Here is a 23,674-nt window from a genome sequence, read left to right as displayed (position 1 = left end):
CACATATGTGCACACATATATGTATGTTCTGGTAAAGCTTAGAAGCAGCTCAAATAATCCACTAAGTTACCATTAATCACTGCTAATACAATGTGAAGAACCACATTTTCACCCAAAGTATATGTGTTTTTAAGTATTCATTTCTCATTCTCTAAAAAATTTAAATATTTTATTCAATGAACATGAAAAAGCCAAAGAACACTTAAAAAAAAAAAAAAGCAGGACAGACCAAGAACATCAAGATTCTCCATTAAGGGCTCTTTTCCACATGTGCCAGATCTCACAAATAATTACAGTCATGTTTCAGAATATACCATACCAGTTTCAATCCCCCCTACAAACACACACATTCATACAACAGTAATTAGGAGAAAGATCCTCTGTCTATAATGTGGAATATCACTATATTACAGAAAATATAAATGAAATAAATGCTAAGAGCCCTCAAACATTTCTTGGTAGTAGCATTTCTGCTGTGATTATCCTCAGCACCAGGACTAAACAATAAATTACTGAAATCATGCTATCTATTAAACTAGTATTGATCATGGTAGTTACATAGTTAAGTTTCCAATTATAAACACAAATCACACGCTTTGGAAGTATGAGCTGTAGGCCACTACTGTCTTCTTTACTTTTGAAATAGATGATTTTCCCGAATTCTTAATGAGCTACAATTATTGAGATTGTTGTCTTTTGTATTTGGAGCCCAGGGTTGAAATCTCAATTTAATTGCATGAGAGGCTGTTAATCTTATTACATAATGATCTTGAACTTCAGGATCAATTAAAGAATCAAAGTTTCCTATTATAAATTTTAAGTATATAGCAAAAGGGAAACTCCTCTGTCATGAAATACAACTGTTATTATGTGTATCCAAGTTTGTGGTTTTTAAAAACTATATATATAATCTCTTAACAGAATGATTTTTGCATATTTCATTTTGAGGAAAAACCTTTTCAATTGAGAAGATTAAAGCAAACTATATTAAGTGTCCAAGTGTAACTGAACTTTGTAGGTTAAGCAGCTTGAAAATTTAATCTCCAAACAGTAACATTCAGATCACATAGTGAGAGCTAAACACCTCATGTCTAGCCTATCTAGTGCCTGGTCTCAGAGGAAAAAGTGGCTTGGAAGATGAAAACCTGCACGCATACTAATCTGGATACTTAGGTTTAACAGCTATAGCTTACATATCTCACTGGAATTTACTGACTATTCTAACCCTCCACATTAATTACTGGTGGATAAAAAGATCACAGGCAAGCATCTGAAGGCACTGCTGCTCTAAGTTAAATAGCATTAATTAGACCGCATCTATTTCAGCAATTTGCTAACAAAGTGCTACCAAAAAATGGCTTCACCTGACGTTATCCTCTGGCTCAGGTTCACTGTCACTGTCTTCTGCTTTTCGCTTAATTCCTCCTATTGGAGATGGGGAACCATCAGATGTGAAACTCGTATTAGGTGATATTGAAGGACTCTGTAGATAATTATGACATTACAGAAGAAGGATTTCATTATTCATAAGAAAGTACATCCAACCACCATTACCTACCATGTTTCATAGTAACACATTTTTTTAAAGCTATTAAACAGATATGGTACATATATTTAGAAAGTATAGAGACTGATACTGTCCCATTCCATACACCCCCCAAAAAGAGTAATAAAGTATCAAACTTCCTAAGCTTAAACTCAAAAAAATTAAAATTAGTAGGATAAAAAATGTTTCTGAAGAAGAAAAATTTAATTGTATACATTAAAAAATATGTAAAAAATAACAATATATATAACAGTAATATATAAAATAGTCGATGCTGTTGAGAATGCCGTTAAAAAGTACTGTTCAATCTAGTACAACCACTCTAGAAAGCAAGTTTAATGAGACTCTGACAGGTAACTATTAAATTATTTTATATGTTCTCTTTTAAAATTCAATATACAAATAAAGTCTATTAGTCAATTTAGAAAAATGCAGATTTTTGTTAGTAGTATTTCAAAGACTTGGATGTCACTTTAAATTCAGTATTATCTTCCCTCTGTACCTAACTCAATTAATATAGCAGACCCTAAAATATTTTAATATTTAATAAAAATATTAAAAGAAAATTTTCTGCAACTTAAGTTAAATTAATAAATCACCAAAAACATAAGTGGTAGAAAAACTTTCACAGTGACGTTTTCCTTCTGTTATTCACAGGATTAACCATTTCGAGAAAATTGAATTATTTTAAAATTGAGAACTCAGAAGGCTATTTTAATGATACTATAATTAGTTACACTATCCATGGCATGAAGGCAGTGACTTCACACCACAGGCCAAGAAAAATAAAAAATTGTATTTCACATAGAGCTTTTAAAAATATGTCAATTTTATGTCAATATGTGTCCTTTCAAAAATATATGTCAATTTTATTCATGAAAATGTATACACAATACAGTTTTTAAAAATCTAATAAAAATAAATATAGGAAGGCACTGTTGTACTTGAAAAATGAGGCAGGTATTTTTAGTCAGACAGATCGGCATTGAAATACCAAGTTACACCTTTACTGGCTGTGTGACCTTGGGCAATTCACTCCATGAGCCTAATCTTAAAATAGGGATGATCATGTTCTACTTCCTTACAGGTTACCGCAAGAATTAAATGAAACAGCATATGTGAAAGATTACTGGCATGCCTCCTGCCTGGCACATGGTGGTTAGCCCTTCAGTAAGTCATCACTATTGTTTTTTTAATCCTCTACTAATCATTTGGATTAAATTATAAAGCTGATATTCCTATTGTCTAAGTACAGAGAAGGTGTATAAAAAGCAAACTTTCCCAAATTGATACTTGATTAACAAGACATAAACTTCATCATTAGAAGACAAAAATAACAGACTTTCAAGGAAAAGAAGCCATTCACCATTTAATGCTAAATTTCTGTTGCTCTGCCTCTACCAACAAAGGTACTCTTTTCTGAACATAGTAGATTCAAACAAATTCATTCATACAAATTTTTTTAAAAAGCTGTTTACAACCAAATTCAACTCAACTGAGAATGGCCTCAGATATAATAAAGCTACATTTTAGAATACAAAATTTAAAACCACATATACCAGGAAACAGAAGCTATTTAATAAAACATTAATAATACTGACATCAGTAGACAGGTATTGAAGACTACTAATAAGCCCAACAGCTCAGAAAAAATAAATGGGCAAAAATCCATAACCTTAATGGTTCTCTTTAAATAAACAGGTAATTTGGCGTCAGAACATTCTAGGTGAAAATCTCACTATGCAGACTCCAATTCCATACTACCCTATACAGAAATAATTGTGTCAAAAAGGGGTTAAGACAGGATCAAATAAGCAACCTATCACCAATCTCCCTATTCCTACTCTCAGGGCAAATTTTACTGATAAACAGTCCAGTCCTGTGGCTCTACAGAGCCTGAATATAATACTGGAACCCTTCTCAAAGCAACCACAGCTGGCAAAGTTTAAACCTACCTGCCCCCCAAAATTAAGAAAGAAGCATTCTATCATCAACAGGGCATCTGAGAATACCAGTCACTCTCAGTTCTGCCCTGCAAGGACTGTAGTCACTATAATCTTGAACGATGTGCATCAGCTTTTTCTGTTCTGGCCAGATGTCTCATTGCAGCCCCTTTCCTTGACCCTCTACATCCCACTCTGTTAGTGAGACAAGAAAACCAAAATAAAATGGAACAAAAACACAACAGAAACCCAGGCTGCTTCTCTCAGGAGATGCAAAATCTCAAGTTTTCAAATTCCAAATCTAAGGCCCTAAAATGCCTAGCTGTGAATATATGGGAATACAAGTGGAATCAGTCTCCTGGCATGGCAAAATTCCACATATGGGGTTGGCCTGTAATAAAGGAAATGAGCATCAACAGGAAAACTATTAGAGTAAGAAAACTTAAATATCCAAGCTTATGCAATTTCTTAGATAGTAAAAATGTACATCTAATACTGAACCTTCCATAATAGCTTTCCTTCCTCTACTGTTAGCTCACAGTCTATTCCCTCACTCCTGCTGCTGCCATACCAGCTGCTCTGAGAGCTCATGATCTATTGCCACTACAACAGAAGCTGGTGGACACAGTACAGCCTTGCTGGGTAGCTTGATTTGCTTCTGCAATTTGGATTACAAAGTTCAAATAAGGAAGGATACCATGAGGCAAATCAATATAACCAGGGCAAATCCATCCTTGTGTTTCTAAGCTCGCAAGTAGAGAACAACCAGAGTTTAGATAGTCAGGGTTTAAAATACTTATTCAGATCTATTCCAAGCCTGAATTGGACAGTGAGAGCTCTGACTGAGGAAAACCTATTTTACAAAATGCCCATAAATGACCCCTGGGAGGAAAGGGAAAATAAGGGAGCAAAAGCTGCCCTCCTCTTGTACCAGCTGTGAGACATATGGATGTCTCCAACATGCTTCTAGCACCATCCACCATCCTGTTCCTTGAGGAAGAAGGAAGCAGAGCGGCTCATCTGCATTACAAAAACACTGCATCCACTTTGCTGTATCTTTATATTCGTGCACATCAACTATCCCACATACTTTTCTTTCACATAATTTAGATATTTTCACACTGATAAAAATGGATTTAACAGAGTTAAAAATTCTTAAGGCAAAGACATTGATAAAAAACTATAAAAAACAACTCCAGGCTAAGTGATAAGAATCTCTCTCACACACACACACACACACACACACACAACTGCAAGAGGCATCTGATTTTCACTACTATTCAATGCCACATAAAAGTAGGCCACTTACAGAATTATTCTGCATCCTCATTTCATAGGCTGCATGTCTTGGATTACTGGCTACGTGAGAACCTGGTGAATTTCTTGAACTCAAGGCATGAGGGGTTAATATTCCACTAGGAGTGAAAGCTGGTTGATCTCTCTAACATAAATGGAAATGAACATAGAAATTAAAATTAAATCACAACAACAAAGTTAGATGGCAGGAAGAAAGGAGGGCAATGGAACAGAGTTCTTACTGTAAGTACTTAACTACTAAACTCACTAAAAGACCAAATGGATTTCTGTTAACATTACAGGGTTATCAACACCTTGATTTAATGGTGACTTACACCCTGTAAACAACAGTCTGTAATACTTAATAACCCTGCCCTAAAACTATATACAATAAATACACTGTCCTGATACACAGAATCTATTCAAGTCTCATTATGCTAACCCACTATTTGTTTACAATTTCAGAAAACAAGACACAATTTCAGGCAAATAAAAGTAATACAACGATTAAAGTAAAAACAATAAGTCAGGTTTGACTTAGGAAATACAACTTTTATTTACTCTTCACCTTGCTAGAAATTAACTCTTTGTTTCCAGTTAGGTGATGGTCTTGGCTGACTGAAAAAATAGATATTGACTGAAAGAAAATAGTAAGTAGAAAGCAAATATGCCCCTCCCAATCTAAGTGGTTTTAAACCTACCTGCAACAATAAAATAACTCTACTTTTCTCCCTCGTTTCCTGGAATTATTTAATTCTAATAAAACATGACAATAAAAGACAGTCCCTAAACTTCATGGGTTTGAAAATCCAGTAGGGAAGACAGGAAAAACGAAGTAATGAAGTCAAATGACTTAGCATTATGCAATTAAGTAAGAAAAAAAATGTCACAGGCATTAAGGATGAGAGTTAAGAGAATCATGGACCAACAAGGGAGGCCTTGTGGAAAAGGTAAGATGTGAGTGAGCTGCAAAGTCACAAATCCATTTGGCAATACCAAATGATGGCAACACTCTGTGCCAGCAGGGACACAGTGTACATAAAATACAGCAGGGGATGAGCTGGAGAGTTGGAATTCAACCAGATCATAGTATGCAATGAACATTAAACTAAGACAGAACTGGATTCTGAGGGGATGAAGAAGTCAATGGTGATTTTGGAGCAGAGAAACAACAAAGTTTAGAGTGTTGCGTTCTAGGAAAGTTGACCTGACAAAGGCACAGGAATAAAACAGTAACTTTCAAGAGGATACAAAGAGTTGACTTTTCATTATAAAAACAATACTGGATTGCTGTAAACAATTCAAAGAGCTAAGTGCCACCTGCCTCCCACCTCCTGCCTCCTTCCCCCCAAACTCCAGAGCTTTCAAAGAGCTTCTTTAAAAGGAACACCAGTATTCTGAAGGCAGCTGGGTGGATATTATGTCCCTAACTCCGACTGGATAAGAAATAATGTTTCTGTAATGAACATCATCTTCACAAATTATGAAATTATGCTATTGCCAATCTCATGAAATTAATTAAAACTCACCTTCATTCTCTTTCTTTTTTCTTTCTGTCGTCTTCTAAAACTGTCCTAAAAGTATAAAATCCACATATTCTGTCAAATAATTACACAAAAATGTCAGAGTTAAACATTACCAGGAATGATTCGGGAAACAATTTAAATTATAAAGGAAGATCCCAGAAATCTAGGTTCATGATTAAACTAGGCAACAGATTGTATGTTCAAAGTGTTGCTTAACAGAACTTCAGCTTGGTAGAGAAATTGAATTTAAATATAATATAATTGCTCTTAACTTTTTTCAGATAGTTTTTGACATCATTTCAGGAAAATGCAAGAACCACTACAAAGACCCTTGGTTCTATCCTGGAGCAAATAGGCTGTCAGTACGGAGAAGATACAAATAAGTATAAGGAAACAGTAATTCTTAAGTTTTAGCTGAATGTAGTTAATAACTAAGATGACAGATTTTTCAAAAATCAACAAGACAATTTAATGAGACTCTCACCTAAAAAGGGCTTGACAGTTCCTAACTCTGTCACATGCATGGCATAACAGAGAAGAGTGAGAAGTAGGACTCTATTCAAACATTAACCCCAACCCCAGCTTCCAAAAAGACAATCCAAGGAAAAGGAAGGAAGGAAATTCACCGCTTACTCTGGCCTGATTTAATTCAGAGGAACAGGTCCAGTCCACATAGATTCTTTCCCTCCACTCTTTTTCAAAATGCAGCTATAGTTTCAACTGGACAGGATTTTGGGTTGTACTTGCTTCCCACTAACTCTAGGCCATTCAAAGCCCTCCCCATGCCCATGTCCAAGTTTCCCTGAGTATCAAGAAGTGAAACAACAGCTAGGGTGGCCATGGCTGCTGCTGTGGTCTAAGACAGGGGCCAAAAGGTACTGTACTGATGGTCATCCCAGTAGTTGCACTTCTATCTCTTCCCAGTCAGTCCTGTCAAGTACAATATAATACCTTAATTAGATCTGAAATTGGTGCTTTCTGCTGGGAGAGGAGCTGAACCTTGGATACATAAGTCTGCTGCTATAAAGTGGAGCCCAGGTGACAAACTATCTTAAAGCTTCCTAAGATGTGGAAACTACTGATTTCTTTAATCAAGCTATGTCTCCACCTTCAGTGAAACTTATCTATGTCACCAATGACCTACAGATTATGAAATTCATTAGGCAATTTTCAGTCCTTATCTGACCATGACTCTTTCTTCCTTGAATCACTACACTCTCTCCACTTGGCTTCCAGGACTCTACATTCACCTGGTTCTTCTTCTGTCTTGCTAAGTGCCTTCACTCCTCAACTCCCCAACCACTTCATGTTTGTGCTCCCCTGGCCCCAGTACCTGGACCTCTCCACTTCTCTCCTCCCATAGGAGTAATCAGCCAGTCTCACAGCTTTAGATACCACCTACATGCTGATGACTCCCCAGTTAGGCCTCTCCCCACTCAACATCTCCATTTTGCTATCTCAAACTTAACAAGTCCAAAATGGAATTTCCCCACCTCACCTTTGCACATCCCACAGTCTTTCTCATGAGGGTTGCTCAGAACATTTTTCAGTCACTGGAACAAATGCCCCAGAGTTACTATTGACACCTTTCCTTCTTTCACACCCTCCATTTAATCCATTAGCCAATCCCACTGATTCTGCCCTCAAAATATGTTCAGAATCCAACTACCTCTTATCATCTCTAATGCCACCATCCAGGCTCCCTTGAATTATTACAAAAAAGCCTCCTCATTGGGCTCACTGCTTTGACTTTTGCCTCCATACAGTTAGTTTCAACATGGCTGCTGTAGTGATCCTTTTAGAATATGTACCAGATCTTGATGCAGAATGAAAGCTACAATCCTTATAATGACCTATTGGGTCTCATGAGACTGGGCCCTGCATCCTCTTTCTGACTTCCTCTTCTACTCCTTCTCCCTTGGCTCCTGCCACACTGGCCCCTTGCTGTTCTTGTGTATATCCTAGGTATGCTCCTGCCCCAGAGCCTTGCACTAGTGATTCCTTCTGTCTAAAATGGTCTTCCTGCAAACCCCTGCATGGTGTACTCCCTCACATCCTTCAGGTCTTTATTCAAAGTCATCTGTCTGTGAGGCCTTCTCTGGTCACCTCTTTTAGAACACTCCATCTCCACCTTCCCAAATGCCTCCTCACCTGCTTTAGTTTTCTCTGTGGCATTTAACACATTCTAACAGGTTACAAGGTTTACTTAGTTACTTTGCTTATTGTCTAGCTCCCCTAGAAGAATGTAAGCTCTATAAGGGCAGGAATTTTTATCTGTTTTGTTTGTTTGTTTGTTGCTGTATCACTAGCACTCAGAACACTGTCTGGCATATAAACACTAAACAAATACTGGCTGAATAAATGAACAACATTTGCAAGATAAAAGGCAAATAGGGAGGCTCATAAAATGAAAAGCATCACATTTCTGGCATAAGTGCTCAATTCTAATAACAAATATTGTATTCCTTTTCTACCATTTGTTCTGTTGGTCTGTTAAATACCTATTGCTAAGTGTGGCAGTCACACTTAAGCAAAACAGAAGGCCCAACCAGGTGGACCTTACTCATCTCTAATCTTTTTTGTGCTATGATCTACTTTGAAAATCTGTCCAAAGTCACAGACTTTCCAGAAAAATACATATACTCAGAAATTTTCATATTGAATTTCTGAGAGTTTCCCCTATGTCCAACCATGCTAAAGGACATCATATGACTTCAGGGACACCAAAAAAGCTTCAAAGCTTTAAAATGCCCTCTCCACAAGGTCAGCTGGAAACCGTATTAATTAATTAAGTCTGCAATACTATGGTATCTATAAAATCCCATACTTCCTCCTCTAATGCCAACTTATCACCAATACTTAATGGTACAGAGTCTGCTAAAGTCACATAAAAAAAATTTCTAAGCAAAGGTTTTTATACGAGGTAGTACATAGTAGTAAGTTATTAAGTATGAAATGTCCGACTTCCTTAAGTACTAAGTTTGACGCTTGATATCTCTGATATTTCCCCTTGACACTTCTAGTTTTATTTTTATTGTGAAGGTACATCCTCAGTCTTTCAAATGCATATTTTAGCTTGTGATTATCTTTCAAATTTTTTTTCAAGAGCAATTCTTGCAAAACCATGGATAAGTCAAAACTTTGTTATTTTCAAATATGAGTTCCATCTTGGAATCAATGCAGTGCAGACAGCTCAAATATCAATGAAGTGTTTGGGAAGGATGTGGCCAATGAACACACAGCACATCAATGGTTTGGGAACTTCTGTTCTGGTGATTTTAATCTTGAAAATGAGCCACGTGGTCAACCTGAGACCAAGGTGGACACTGATGAGCTGAAAGCTGTAGTGGAAGCAAATCCATCTCAGCCTACACGTGAAATGGCAGCAAGGTTTGACGTTACTATTCCAACAATACTGGACCATCTGAAACAAATCAGCAAGGTAAAGAAGCTGGATAGATGGGTGTCACATGAATTAAACAAGCATCAGAAGAGAAACTGTCTTGAAGCTTGCCTTTCTTTGCTGTCACAACATAAAGGTGAACCATTTCTATACCATATTGTTAAGTGTGATGAAAAATGGATTCTTTTTCACAATTGTAAATGTTCGGCACAATGGCTGGATAAAGAGCCGAAACAGTTCAAAACAGAATATTCATCAAAAAAAGCTAATGGTGCCTGTTTGGTGGTCCAGTACTAGTGTTATCCACTACAGCTTCATGATACCTGGTCAGTTGATTACAGCGGATGTCTACTGCAACCAGTTGGATAAAATGATGAGGATGCTTGTGATTAAACAGCCAAGATCAGTCAGCAGAGACAGGCCAATCCTCTTGCAAGACAATGCTGGACCACATGTTGCACAAACAATGCTGCTCAAACTACAGAAGCTGGACTTGGAAACTCTCTGTCATCCACCGTGTTCACTAGACCTTGCACCAACCGACTACCACTTCTTCTAGGCTTTGGACCAACAAGCTGTGAAAAATGCCTTTTGTGATTTCATCGCCACTCACTCTCCAGGATTCTTCGCTGCTGGCATAAACAAGCTACTGTTATGACGGCAAAACTGTGTCAACAACTTAGGCACATACTCTGATTAATTGTACTGCTTCTTGTCTGAGACATAATAAACTACACTTTTGAGTCAAAATTGGACATTTCATATTTAATGACCTAAATATTATAGTTTTTTGTTAGCTAGGTGTAAATGGGAGCAGGTCAAGTGAAGCCACCATAATTGTTGAAAACTTAGTTAAAAACAGCTATTTTGGTAGACATTGACACCCACAAAGCTAGTTCTGTAACTTGAATTTTACATGTGAAAACTTCTGTCATCACAGAAAAGAATACCAAGTACTGAAGGCTTCTGGAAAAAAGGCTTACAGTCAACTCACTATATAACATAAAATGATGATCACAAGCTTCAGTACACAAAAGTTGAAGAAAATAGAAAACCTTGTCAGATTCAATGACATGGGGGGTTTTAATCTGCTGGGAGATCATGATGCAATGCAGCAATATTACACTGTTATTTGCTTAAAATACCCATATACTTTTTGTAAAATCCGTTTCTGAAAGGATTTCCCTCACTTTCTTTCTAAGAAGCTTTGTTTCTAATCTGCTCATTTCACTCACTGTGGGCCTCCTTTGCCACCCCTCACAATAAGCCTCCCAGCGCCCGGCCCAGACTAGGCACCTGCTCATCACACTCTGACCCTCAGGCAGCATCAGTGGCTACAAGAGGCTCTTCTTTATCCTTAAAGGTCCATACTTCCCTAGTCTTCCGCTGGAGGCACCTTCACTCTACACAAGGTCCCAGGAAATTCAAGTTCACACTCATGGCTTCAAGTACCTCCCATCAGCTAATGGTTCTCAAATCTCTTTTCAAAAGACTTCTGCCCCAAGATTTACATACACTCACTCAACTGCTTAATGGACTTTTCTCCTCTAAGGTGTCCTGTAGCCCCTCAAACTCAACATCTCTAAAATGAAACTTTATTTCCACCAAGTCCCCACTCCAACCCGTTATATACCTAGTGCTTGCTATGTTAGGGAATGGCACCAGCAAACTCCTAATTCCCAACTCCCTAAGCTGGAAACCAGGACTTTTCACCTAAGCACTCACCCATCAAACACAATCAATTTCCAAGTGCTTTGTTATTTCTTTCTTTTATGTTTCAATTTCTTACTTAAGAGCTGCAGCCCTCCCCAGATCCTACATTCTCCCAACCCTCTTTCCTGGCTGATACAATTCAATCCAGAATCCCTATACTCTACTCCTAGAATACGAGTTCTTAGGTTTTAACCTATCTTCTTGCCTATATAACATGGCAGCCACTAGCTCAATCCTGGTCTCCAGCCTTGGAACCCTCTTTCATATCCTATTTATTAGATGGCTGTTTGGATTTATGCCCTAATAAAATTAAGAAGACAGGAAAAAAAATTATAGTGCATCTCAAAGAGTGTGAAATACACAGTTCCACACAGCATAACCTTTATGAAATAATCAAAGCACTGACCGCTCATGATGACATCAGTGTTGATACACCGTAATGATATAACACACTCAAAGAGGTTAAAGTACAATCACAGGATCATCATAGCCTATTACAGACAGGAGCAATTTTAGCTACTGCAATAGAAACACTTTACCTCATCATCCTTTCTCTTTTTAAAAATGCTATCCTCAACTTCACCAACTGCTAACATGATCATCTGTACTCTTTGCAGATTGACATAACCACTTTCTGTAAGGTAACCCTGTAAGTGATAAAATACATGTAAAATGATCTTCTTATAAAAGCAAATACTTGTGTTTTGAAATTATTCAAGAGTGAACTTACCCCAGTTTTGTGTACCACATTTTTGTATATGTTAACCAAACGGTCAATTGCACCTTCCCTGCCACCAGGAGACAAACATTATGCATTAGGACCAGCAGGCACTGTAAAGTCAAGAAGGCCAAAACAATGCTTTGAAAAACCACACAAATACACATACCTAATCTCTAATGATGGCAAGTGAGGAAGGAAGTCATTTCCCACAAAGAAGCACATGAAGACCCAGTCATCAATGCTCCTCTCGACATCAAATGTGAACGGAAGGCTGGCCATGGTGAGTTCTCTTTCCAAATACTACAACCAAAAAGGAATGCTGCCATTAAAGCTATCAAAGGCACCGTACTTTAGAGTGCCCAGTCCAGTGGTTATTACTACATACCTCACGAAGAACATTAAGACGAAGAAAGATAAACTCTCCTTCTGCACAAGGAAGACTATCTGCAAGTTCATCATGCTGCAAGAATAGAAATGAAAATTAAAGTCTACTCTAAACCCTGTAATTTTTTCCAACCAAGCAAATTTTAATGCTTTTCCTAAAGAAAGGTTCATTTTTAAATTGTAAGCATTAACTAGAAAAAACTCACCAAATCATTTCAAAATAAAAATTTTATTTTAAATCCAATCACAACTAGCAAACATTTTCTGCAAAGGGCCAGATAGTAAATAGCCTTTGGGGGACACATACAGTCTCTGTTGAACCTTCTTTCGTGTTTTATTTTGGTTTTTACAATCCTTTAAAAATGTAAAAACTATCCTTAGCTCACGGGCCAAAACTGGAGGAAAGCAGTGTGCCAACCCTTGACCTATACCTAGCCCATATTACTATTTTGATGTATATGCCTCTAGCCTCTTCTTTGTGAACCTATGTGCATAGAGACATGTATTTTGTCTTTATTGTATTACATATCTGAAATCATATATTTCCACCTTATATTTTTTTCCACCTGTCACCACCCCAAGCTAGTCTAACCCTAGTGCTTGCTATCAACAATGTCTTTTAAAGAGGCACCATATTCTTAAAACAAAAGCCCACCCTGATCTACCCCCAACCAATATTAATATTTTAATGTATATTCCTCTAGCCCTTTCTCCCTGAATATATGTGCAGACACATGTACATTGTCTTTATTGCATTGCACATCAGAAATCATATAGCATATTTTATTTTTTATCTACCTTTTTCACTCAAGAATGTCTTTTAAAGAAGCACCATATTCTTTTAAGACAGAAGCACCTTTAAAGGAGACTGGATATAACTAAGTGAACCCGAAAATACATAGAAACTGGGAGTAGTATTAAGAAGTTTTTAATAAATTTGATTTGTAGTTCCTTTTAAGAAGAGTAACCATTTGAAACAAATAACTTCTACAAATAAATCACATGGAATGGGCGTTACTATCTACTAGAGCTAAGCCTGATGTAGATACAGGCTATGTTGGAAAAGGACAGAGACTGCTCACCAGGTCTGAAAAAACAAAAACAAAAAAAAGAAAAAGAACAGAGTAGGAAAAGCAAATGTATGCATGCTTTTCAATGCGGGTTTATTTTAAAGTGCTTTATTTTAAAGCACTTTAAAGTGCTTTACATCTCTGTGAGGGAGGGGCAACAGCAAGCAGGTAAAAAAAGCTAAGAGAGCATAATCTTCTCTTTATTCATTTTAAAAATGAGGCAACTTGAATATACATAATGCTATTTAATTATACACTTAAAAAATAGTTAAAATGGTATATTTCATGCTATATATTTTACCACAATAGAATTTTTTTTTAAAAAAAATGGGGCAACTACCATCTCAAAGTTCTTACCTTTCCCTTCTTTTCTCTTGGCAAACCTTCACAATCCTTGACCTCGTGTCCAAACTGATTACAAAGACCACATGGTTTGGGTTTGTTTGGCTTGAATTCTTCTCTAATAATGGTAAAGTTGGGTTCATGTGTAGCAAGGCCAAGCATAATGAGATCAGCTATCAATCAACAATGAGAAAAACACTAAACAGTGAGCACTTTGAGAGGATCCTTACCATAAACAAAGTACTAGAAGACACCAACACAAAGAAAAGCCCAAATGAGCAGACACAAATGCCCAAAAGCCTAAAAACTTCCCAGCAGCTCTCAGTCAACAAGAAGTCCTCCAGATATGTGGACATATAACACAGACTAGCACTCAGGATTAAACACTTGGGAAAATTTCTATTCCAAAGGTATGAGCAGTTAAATTAAAAGATTGAAAAAATGTAAAAAAAAAAAAATTAAAGACAAGTGATCATTGATCACAGATTAAACAACTCTGTACTAGATAGATCCCTCTCAAACATAACACAACCAAGGCATTTTAAAATTTCCAGGCCACCATGAATAATCCATTACTACAACCCAACTCAGCAACTTGCTACAATTTAATCCAAAAGAAGCAAATTCCAAAGAAGAAACTTACCATCTGCTCCACATAAACAATGATGAGTATTTGGGTCATGGTTAGGCTGGGCTAAAGAGGGGAGAAATATATATTATTTTTATATATGATATACCACAGGAATATCACCTTACCAAATATTGTCTATATGGCTTATCTGTTTTCTTAATAGAACATGTAATAAAATACTTATAAAGTTTACCTCTTTGTCTTCTAATGTAATCCATGATTTTATGTTCTCCTTCACCAGGAGCACTAGCATCAGATAAAATTACCTATTAAAAAAAGTTTTTAACACTTTCAGTTCATCCCAAATTTTCTATAGGCACAAAAATCAAAAGAACTGAATATCTTAAGAAAAGCTAATTCTATTAATATTAAGATAGTGTTACTAGTAGGAAAATTTTCTGAATAAAGTGTGTGTGAGTTAAACACAGAAACTAGTTTATTGGTTAACTTACTACACAGAATGGAAAAGAATAAAATGTCTGGGTCAGACTTAGCCATGAAAAAAACTGATCAGTTCACAATTCCTACTATTTTCACTAACACCCAAGGACAAAGCACCAAACCATATATGCTCTGAGAAAATCAATAAAAGATACAGATTAAATATAATTTACTGTATCTAATTAATAGGGAAAACAAGCTTAAAAACATGAAAGTTCACTTAAATTTTACTTAAATATTTATAAGAACATGGCCATTTTTTAAAGGCAGGCTCACATCTTTAATCTTGCTATACTTTTATATCTAATAATAGAAATTTCCATTTAAAAATAACTTTCCTGTATATATATTTTTAAATTATGAATTCCATTTTATGGCTTGCTTCCTAGTGTTGGTAAGAGGATAAAATTGGCCTTGAGAGAAAATTCAGCCATCTAAAGCCTGACCATGCAAGGCATCCCATTTCTAATAACCCTGGCAGCTTTTCTTTCCTGACAGTCAACTAGAATTTTGGCCGGGGGCACAGAGGGGGGAAGATATATAGTATCAGTCATATCAAAGTACAGCCTCAAATGATTACCCTAATCTTTCTGAAGTATGAAAATGTGAAACTTACTGTCAAATTTTTCCACCCAGGGTCATTATTTAAACGATCGGCTATGTAATAGCGGAGGCATTTAGCAAGATTGTCCATGAACTCAGTTCCCTAAAATGACAGAAGGAAATAAATTAGCCTATCATTTAAGAGTTAGGAATAGCTAGCAAAGTATGAGACTACTTACTGGTGTAATACAGTTGCTGTCAAATCTTTCTTTTATTTCTTCAGGGGGAAGAAAGCCACCTAGAGAAAAGAGGCAATGTTTTGTTCTCCCCATAAAAAGTCAGAGCCAGTACTCAATATTAAGCCAGGACAACAACAACAGCAACAAAGTTCAAATACTAAAGAAAGAGAAGTGTTATAACCCAAGGAACAATGTTCCCCCTTTTGGAAAATAAAGATTCCTCCCTTCAAATTTAAATACAGTTTTAACAAGACTGTCAAACAATATATGGTACACAAAAGATACTACATTGTTACATAAAAATATAAAAATTATGAAGTTCTTTCTCTGCAACAGCACACACACACACACACAGGTGCGCACGTTAAGAGTTTTATTTTTGATAACAGTTCTTAGGGTAAAGGTGCCTTAGAGAAATGAAATTAAAATGCTGAGTTTATCACACCCTGATAGGATAAAAAATAATCAGGTAGAGGGATATAAAAATCCTGTATTTTCCTCTATATCACAAATTAGCTGCTTCTCAAGAAAAAATATATTTTCTTGTATCTTCAAAAACGAAGAATCCTTAAAATCAAAACATTCTATTCTAAATCAAAACAGGTTTTAGAGTCTTAATTACAAGCTATGGCTAAAGTAGTTACTTGTGCACTTCCGGCGAATTAAAATAACTTAATATTTATTGTAATCACAGGCCTGAGCTGACCACACTATGGCATCTTTTTTTCAACTACAAAGTGCAATTAACTTGAGCCAATAAATTGTGGCTTTTCTTGTCTACTGTACTGTCTTACGCAGCCAAACAACAAGCAAATCACCCTGCTACAACCATACCCTACCTCACACACAGATGTGGTGGAAAGAACCAGTCCACCCCAGTCAGCATCAGCATCCTCCAACCTTTCTCCTCTCTGAGACTTAGTCAGCTCCTACCTGTGTACCTACTAGGAATTCTAAGCCTTTGGAGAACTGCAAAATGACTGTATCCCACCCTCAACCTCCCAAAATTGAGAGAACCCTGAGCACAGTGCCTGCTCCATCAACCTGTATTCAAAGTGTATAAGTGACTTGGCAACAGCCTGTAAATGTGGATTAAATCCTCTGCCCCCCGCAGACAGATCTCTGAGTTTCCAAGGGAAGCAATAAGCAAGCAAACTAAGACTGATTTGAAGTAAATGTTTACAGTACTGTAGCTTTCTGACAGCCCCCACAGAGAAGAAGCACTCCTATCATACTTCTATTAAACACTTTACAGATACATAAAAGTTAGCTGAAGAGCTAGCTGCACTCGCCCTGAGAGGGGTTGACAATCTGCTCTCCCTATCAGCATTCCCTCCTTTTATTCCCAAGTTTCCCTTTTACTGTAGAGTCTGGAAACAAACAAGCTTAATGGGGGGTGAAGGATTCCGTGACCTATTTTTCCTCAACAGTGAACATACATTTTCCTTGGATATTCTGGGACACTCATTAAATTAAAACTTCGTCTATTTATAAGAAAAAGTTGTGGCTGGGCACGGCGGCTCACGCCTGTAATCCTAGCACTCTAGGAAGCCAAGGCGGGAGGATCGCTTGAGGCCAGGAGTTCGAGACCAGCCTAAGCAAGTGCAAGACCGTGTCTCTACTAAAAATAGAAAAAAAATTAGCTGGGTGTGGTGGCGTGTGCCTGTAGTCCCAGCTACTCGGGAAGCTGAGGCAGGAGGATCACTTGAGCCCAGGAGTTTGAGGTTGCTGTGAGCTAGGCTGATGCCATGGCACTCTAGCCCAGGAGACAGAGTGAGACTCTGTCTCAAAAAGGAAAAAAAGGCCGGGCGCGGTGGCTCACGCTTGTAATCCTAGCACTCTGGGAGGCTGAGGCAGGTGGATTGCTCGAGGTCAGGAGTTCGAGACCAGCCTCAGCAAGAGCAAGACTCCATCTCTACTAAAAATAGAAAGAAATGATCTGGCCAACTAAAATATATATATACAAAAGATTAGCCGGGCATGGTGGCACATGCCTGTAGTCCCAGCTACTTGGGAGGCTGAGGCAGGAGGATCGCTTGAGCCCAGGAGTTTGAGGTTGCTGTGAGCTAGGCTGACGCCACGGCATTCACTCTAGCCTGGGCAACACAGTGAGACTTTGTCTCAAAAAAAAAAAAAAAAAAGTTGCCACTTCTCCCCAGCTGCATACATTTTGTTAAAAGTCCAATTTTGTATACTCTTTACCTTTTGCCAGTATTTCTTCCCTGACTCGCTGCTTCTCGACTGCTGCCTCCATTCCTTCTTTTGATGCTCTGAACCGCCTCGAACGCTGCTGGTTCATTTTAGCACGTGGTGCCTGAAAACACATATTTCATATTCACATAATACTAATAAAAATATTCACAAATAAATCTGTACATTATTTTGAATCAGCCATTCCTATAAAAGTAGTACATTAAAATGGAAGAAAGGTTGAGTATTAATAATATGCCTAATAATCCTTTCATGATAGACAATAGATCCTGAGAACTTAGATATGGACCAAGAACCTAACAGCTAAGTTCAATCAGGTCAGTGAGTGGCATGTCAAATGGACAAAAATCCTACGAAGCACTTCATACTGCAAGGCCCACAGCCTAATGCCAGTTCCCCTGGCTTAGGGTGTTTCAAAGTAGCCTCCCCCTGCCCCCAAAATGCTCACTTTACTTAAAGATCCAGTAAGCATTTGATGAGTGGTTACCATAGAACCAGGATTAGGAAGACCTTCCTTATGTCTACACATAAAAGGAAGGATGGTCTCCAAATGGGATTCATGATGTCCCATGAGAGCAACAGAAAAACTATTTATTCTTGACCTGCAGGACCTCAATGCACTTCTATTTTGTGTTTCCCACAATAAGGTGCATAATTATCACTCTGTCTTTTCAATAAGGCACAGCAGTTAGAAAAGGAGCAATGTTTTAACCAAAAGTACTTTTAAATTCATCCTAACCAAATGCAATTTAAACCCCTGGATAAGCGTGAATAAAGTGAAGTGGTCTGTGAGATTTTGGAAGTTACTAAACTGAATTTTGCAGTTGGAGGAAACTGTGAAATATCCTGTGTATATGTAAATATAAATTATCTTATATTCTCTTTAAACAGCTCCCTTTCCTGTAAAATGAGACCATCTAATATAGCCCTCCCAAGCACCAAGTTCTATGATCTACATTTACACATAAAAATGTGTGCATACACATGCACATATACATACACATACAAACATGCACATATTTTATATTTGATCTAGCAGTAAGGGCACACTGGAGTAAAATTAAAATTTCGCTGAATGTAAATTAGCATATGCTCTAAACAAGACATATTCCTGTTCTCTTTATTCTTTATTCCAGTCTAACTGCAATTTAGCAAGTTATCAGGTAGCTGAGATTTTTCATTGAGTAAAAAGAACCTCACAGAAAAGTTAATCTTGGATTCAAAGTTCTCTGGATTTTCAAAATCATTCCATTAGCCACTGGGATGTACTAAACCTAAAAGAAAGAGAATCTACTTGAATATGGCTAAAGAAATTTAGGGCATGCATCCCCCACCACCACCCATCAATCTTCAATTATTCTTCATCATTAAATATGACAAAAAGTCACCTCCTATCTCCCAACTCCCTTAGTAGCACTGACTTCATCCCTCAACACTTTGCATGTGTTATCTAGTGCCTATAAAGCCTATAAGTAACTGAACTCACTCATTTATCTGTATCTCCCTCCCTTTGATGGTAAGCCCTTCAAAAGTGAGGGCAGTCACCAATATCTCCAGCATTTCACAGTACCTGGCACCAAACAGACTCTAAATAACATTTGAATAAATGAATGAAGTATGAGGTTTTCATTCTTAAATTCACCACTGTCAACTAGACACTGGGAACACAGCAAAAGCCAAAATGGAAGCTTCTAAGCGAACTACTTTAGCACTTACCACTCCATCTATTGCCATGTAGAGAAGTCGTCTCGGTCTTACAATACTGAAAAGTCTGTCAATGTACTCAAAAATTGCAACCATCATTTCATCTTCATTTTTTGGTGCTGGTCTATAATGACAAGCAAACAATGTGATATAATATAGTATTTCCTCTGTGATTTGTGATATCAGTGACAAAAATAGATCACGTACTTGTCTTCGGGATGAGTACAGGGATGGATGATTCCATTCATATCCAAATATAGATTATCAAACTCCACATCATTGGGATTAGGTTTACTGGCATCAACTGGAATCTTTACACCATTGCATTCCTTTGGCTATGAAGAAGTGATAATTAATAGTTTGACTGTTCAGGTCTAAAAATGACAGTTCCTAGGCTCAGTATGAACCTGTGTTTCAATACTGAACTGGAAATAAAACACTTCAAGTAACGTTTAAATTATAAGATATTTTATTCCATAAAGCAAACTGAAGCAGATATTTCATCTTTACAAAGTGGATGGCTTCTATCACAAGTTAATTTGACAAGGTGGGCAATGTTTTGTCAAATTCCCATATCATCCAATTGTCCCAGTGAGAAATCATGGGATTCATCTTAGAATTCATTTCTCTCCTCACACACATCAGTAAGTCCTGCCAATGCAACCTAAAAAAATGCCTCTCCATTTCATCTCCATTCACTGTCACTACCATGAACAATATGAGGTTATCTCTCACCTAAAAGATCACAACCTTTGTAGAGAAACTCCCTGGTCTCCGAACCCCACTCTACACTGTCAGAGTTCCCTTTCTAAAACACATATGTGTCTGCATCTTAATCTTGCCTAATTTTTGCAATGATTCCTACAGCAAGTAGTGACCAGTGAACCTGGCCTCTCACTAGTCTCCTGTCCTGCCACAATACTGCTGAAGCCCAATACTGCTGACGCCCGCTCAATCTCTCCTAAGTTCCTGGAAAATGCTCTTTCATCTCTCAATGCCTTTGCATAATGCTGCTTCTTTCAGAATCCCTTCTTCCTCTCTGCCAACACTCAGTAAGATTCCTGAAATCTTACTGGTTTTCCAGGGTCTGGACTCTGATCAAATGTCACTCTCTTTATAACACTTTGTAAACATCTCCCAAGAAATTAACTGCTCCTGCTGCATTCCTTAGAATTTAGCTTATTCATTTATAGCATTTCCATACTTTTATAATTAATTTACCATCCTAACCCAGCTACCCTGTGAGGTCTTCAAAAGGTAAGGGCTTATTCACTCCCAGACGTACTCAATTATATTTTTATAAATGATATTACCTTTGCTTTTTTCTTTCAGAGCTTCAGCAAAAGATTAAGAATGTGAGATCCAATTTTTACAGTTATTAATAGCAAAAGTCACTTAAAATATAAGTTCCCCAGATATATACAAAGTATCACTTGCAACAGTAAAAACTGTAAACAATTTAAAAGCCCATCATATATTAATACATGCTACATTATGTAGCCCAAAAACATTACGCTAAGTAAAAGAAGCCAGTTGCAAAAAGACCACACACTGTACAATCCCATTTATATGAAATAAAAGAGACAAAACTATAGACAGAAAATAGATAAATGGTTGCTTCAAGCTGAGGGTAGGAAAAGGACGAAGGAGATAGAAGTGACTGCCAATTGCTTTTGAGAGTGATAAAATATTCTAAAATTAGATAATGGTGTTGGTTGTATGACTCTGTAAATATAGTAAAAACCAGTGAATTATACATTTGAAGCAGATAAATTTCATGATATATAAATTATATCTCAATAAAGCTGTTAAAAAAAAGAAATAAAAATCAAAGACCAACCTGATTGGGGAGTAAAAAGCCAACCAAGAAGAGAATGGATTAATAAACTATGGTATGTCCATTTACCGGAATGCCAGGCACAAGTGAGACTCAAAGAACTAGAGCTGGATGTTCACAAATACACTCCTGAGCGAAAAATGCAAGCTGCAGAAGAACACACATGGCATACCACTTGTAGAAAGTTATGAAATAGATATAAAAACATTAGCTACTGTTCAGGGATACATACATACACAATGATGGCATAGTGGAAAGCAAGGGAATGATAAACAACAATTTCAGGATAGTGGTTATCTTTGAAAAGGAAGGAAGGGAATGAGACTGGGCTTCAATTTGTATTTATAAGTGGAGGGAAAGGATACCAAAAGGATTTAAGACGAAACAGAGAAGACATTACTAGACAGTGTTGTGTACATACATGCTGGGAATCAACAAAGACAGGTTTGACTAGAAGCAGTGTGTGGTGAGGTAAGTGGTAAGGAAAGCAGGAAGTCAATTCTTGGCAGGGGGAAAGTCTACGGAAGAAGATAACTTAATAACCACCAAACAAAAACAAACTCTATGAAGGCATCTCCATCTAACCTCCACACCCCAAAGTCCACATCTTTCTGTACCATGCAGCCATCACACTCAGGAAAATCAATACTCATTCTTTTTGCCCCTGAAGAAGGCAGACAGTAAATATTTCAGGTTTGTTGGTCATATGATCTCAGCTGCAACAACTCATATGTGCCTTTGTAGAGGGAAAGCAGCTATGTGTTCTAGTGCTTACCACAGAAGTAGACACATTGCAGCTCTTCATACTGGGTGTAGCATTTCTATTTTGACTACCTAGGAAAAAAATATACTATGGGGAAGGTAGCATAGGTGGGTCCTAATTTTGAGAAAAAGAGCCCCAGGCATTCTCAATAAAAAAAAAATTGAACATATTTTCCCCTCAAGAGTACTGTAGGTGTGTTCAACACATTTTCTATATAAATTTAGAATTCCTTTCTTTAAGAGAAGATTTTGATGCTCAAAAAGGAACTTACTCCTCAACAGCCTTGTCAAATACAATACCAATGTGTCTCCTGTTGGGTGAAAGAGAGATCCTTAATCAAAGGGCAGCTAAAAGGAGAACCACTCTGAACTCTAAAATCAATTTATTTCAAATAATAACTCTTCATTATCATTTGGATTCCCCAGATGACAGACTGAGCACACACCGCACTCTTCCCTTTCTACCCCAAGACCATTTAAAAGACTAAACAAACAAACCAATTGCATTGCTATGATAGAAAACCAGAAACAGAACCTTCTGTGGCTGAGAAATCATGAAGGATGCCTGAAATATATAGAACCAATATCTCTGACTGAAGATGGAGTGCAGCACCTACAACATGTGAGAGGAGATATGCTGCCAAAGGTGGGTGAACACAAGAGGGCTCCCGACCCAGAGAGAGAGCTCAAGGGACAGCTTCTGGATGATCCATCAGCATCACTCGCAGAAATAGTGAGGTGAATCAACCTTTGCCCGCTCCTCTTCCCTCACCCCATCAGGTCTCATGTGGGCCAGGCAACTTGAGACAGGCATCCCCAGAGAACACAAGAGCTTGGTTGTTAAAAGGGTAGTGCAGTACCCTGGCTGACTAGCAATTCCCCAAGGGACAAGGAAGCACCCCTACCAGAAGGCTGGCAGTCATGTAGCTCTGCCTAGCAGGAAGCCCTCTCCTTCTCTATTTACTTCATGGTAAGAGCAGGAGATACACGTATCCCAAATACACAGTTGGGATATTATGCTATTTGTGGATGAAAATGCTAATTAAGATAAAGAAGGTATTTAAAGAAGTAAAGATATTACAAATATATAGAGTGATGTCTGTGTAAAAACACATTATACAGGTTTTGAAGTAAATCCCTAAAATGAATTTCATGCCAACCCACTGTTCCAATCAACCACTACTGTCAGCAGAAACCACTACTGTCAGTAATAGCTAGGTAGGCACATTTTTGTTTAAACCTACACAGGATTTAACAGCAACATTAGAAAAATCATGAATCATGTCTGAGCTTCCAGAGTAGTAAGAGTATCCATCCCACTGATGGAAGTCAGACAGCAAACTATACAACTCAGTTTTAGAT

The 23,674-nt window shown here is 37.4% G+C and overlaps 1 protein-coding gene across 2 annotated transcripts in view; it reads right to left on the bottom strand.

Moving 5' to 3' along the window:
• The window catches only part of XRN2 (5'-3' exoribonuclease 2), a 75,882-nt gene that overhangs the window by 40,443 nt on the left and 11,765 nt on the right, over positions 1–23,674 (bottom strand). For both annotated transcript variants that reach the window (XM_045529083.1, XM_045529084.1), the window contains exons 2-16: positions 19,921–20,048; positions 19,726–19,837; positions 18,001–18,112; positions 15,799–15,857; positions 15,633–15,722; positions 14,769–14,841; positions 14,588–14,638; positions 13,960–14,117; positions 12,534–12,608; positions 12,315–12,448; positions 12,158–12,215; positions 11,967–12,074; positions 6,315–6,359; positions 4,799–4,930; positions 1,365–1,483 (exon numbers count right to left, since the gene is read on the bottom strand). In XM_045529083.1, coding sequence (XP_045385039.1) covers positions 1,365–1,483; positions 4,799–4,930; positions 6,315–6,359; positions 11,967–12,074; positions 12,158–12,215; positions 12,315–12,448; positions 12,534–12,608; positions 13,960–14,117; positions 14,588–14,638; positions 14,769–14,841; positions 15,633–15,722; positions 15,799–15,857; positions 18,001–18,112; positions 19,726–19,837; positions 19,921–20,048 — 1,454 coding nt within the window. The remainder of the gene's footprint in view (positions 1–1,364; positions 1,484–4,798; positions 4,931–6,314; positions 6,360–11,966; positions 12,075–12,157; positions 12,216–12,314; positions 12,449–12,533; positions 12,609–13,959; positions 14,118–14,587; positions 14,639–14,768; positions 14,842–15,632; positions 15,723–15,798; positions 15,858–18,000; positions 18,113–19,725; positions 19,838–19,920; positions 20,049–23,674) is intronic.

The sequence above is a fragment of the Lemur catta genome, chromosome 17, assembly GCF_020740605.2.
Source record: "Lemur catta isolate mLemCat1 chromosome 17, mLemCat1.pri, whole genome shotgun sequence".
Lineage (NCBI taxonomy): Eukaryota > Metazoa > Chordata > Mammalia > Primates > Lemuridae > Lemur > Lemur catta.
Note: the sequence above shows the minus strand (reverse complement) of the source record. Positions and strands in the feature narration are given on the sequence as shown.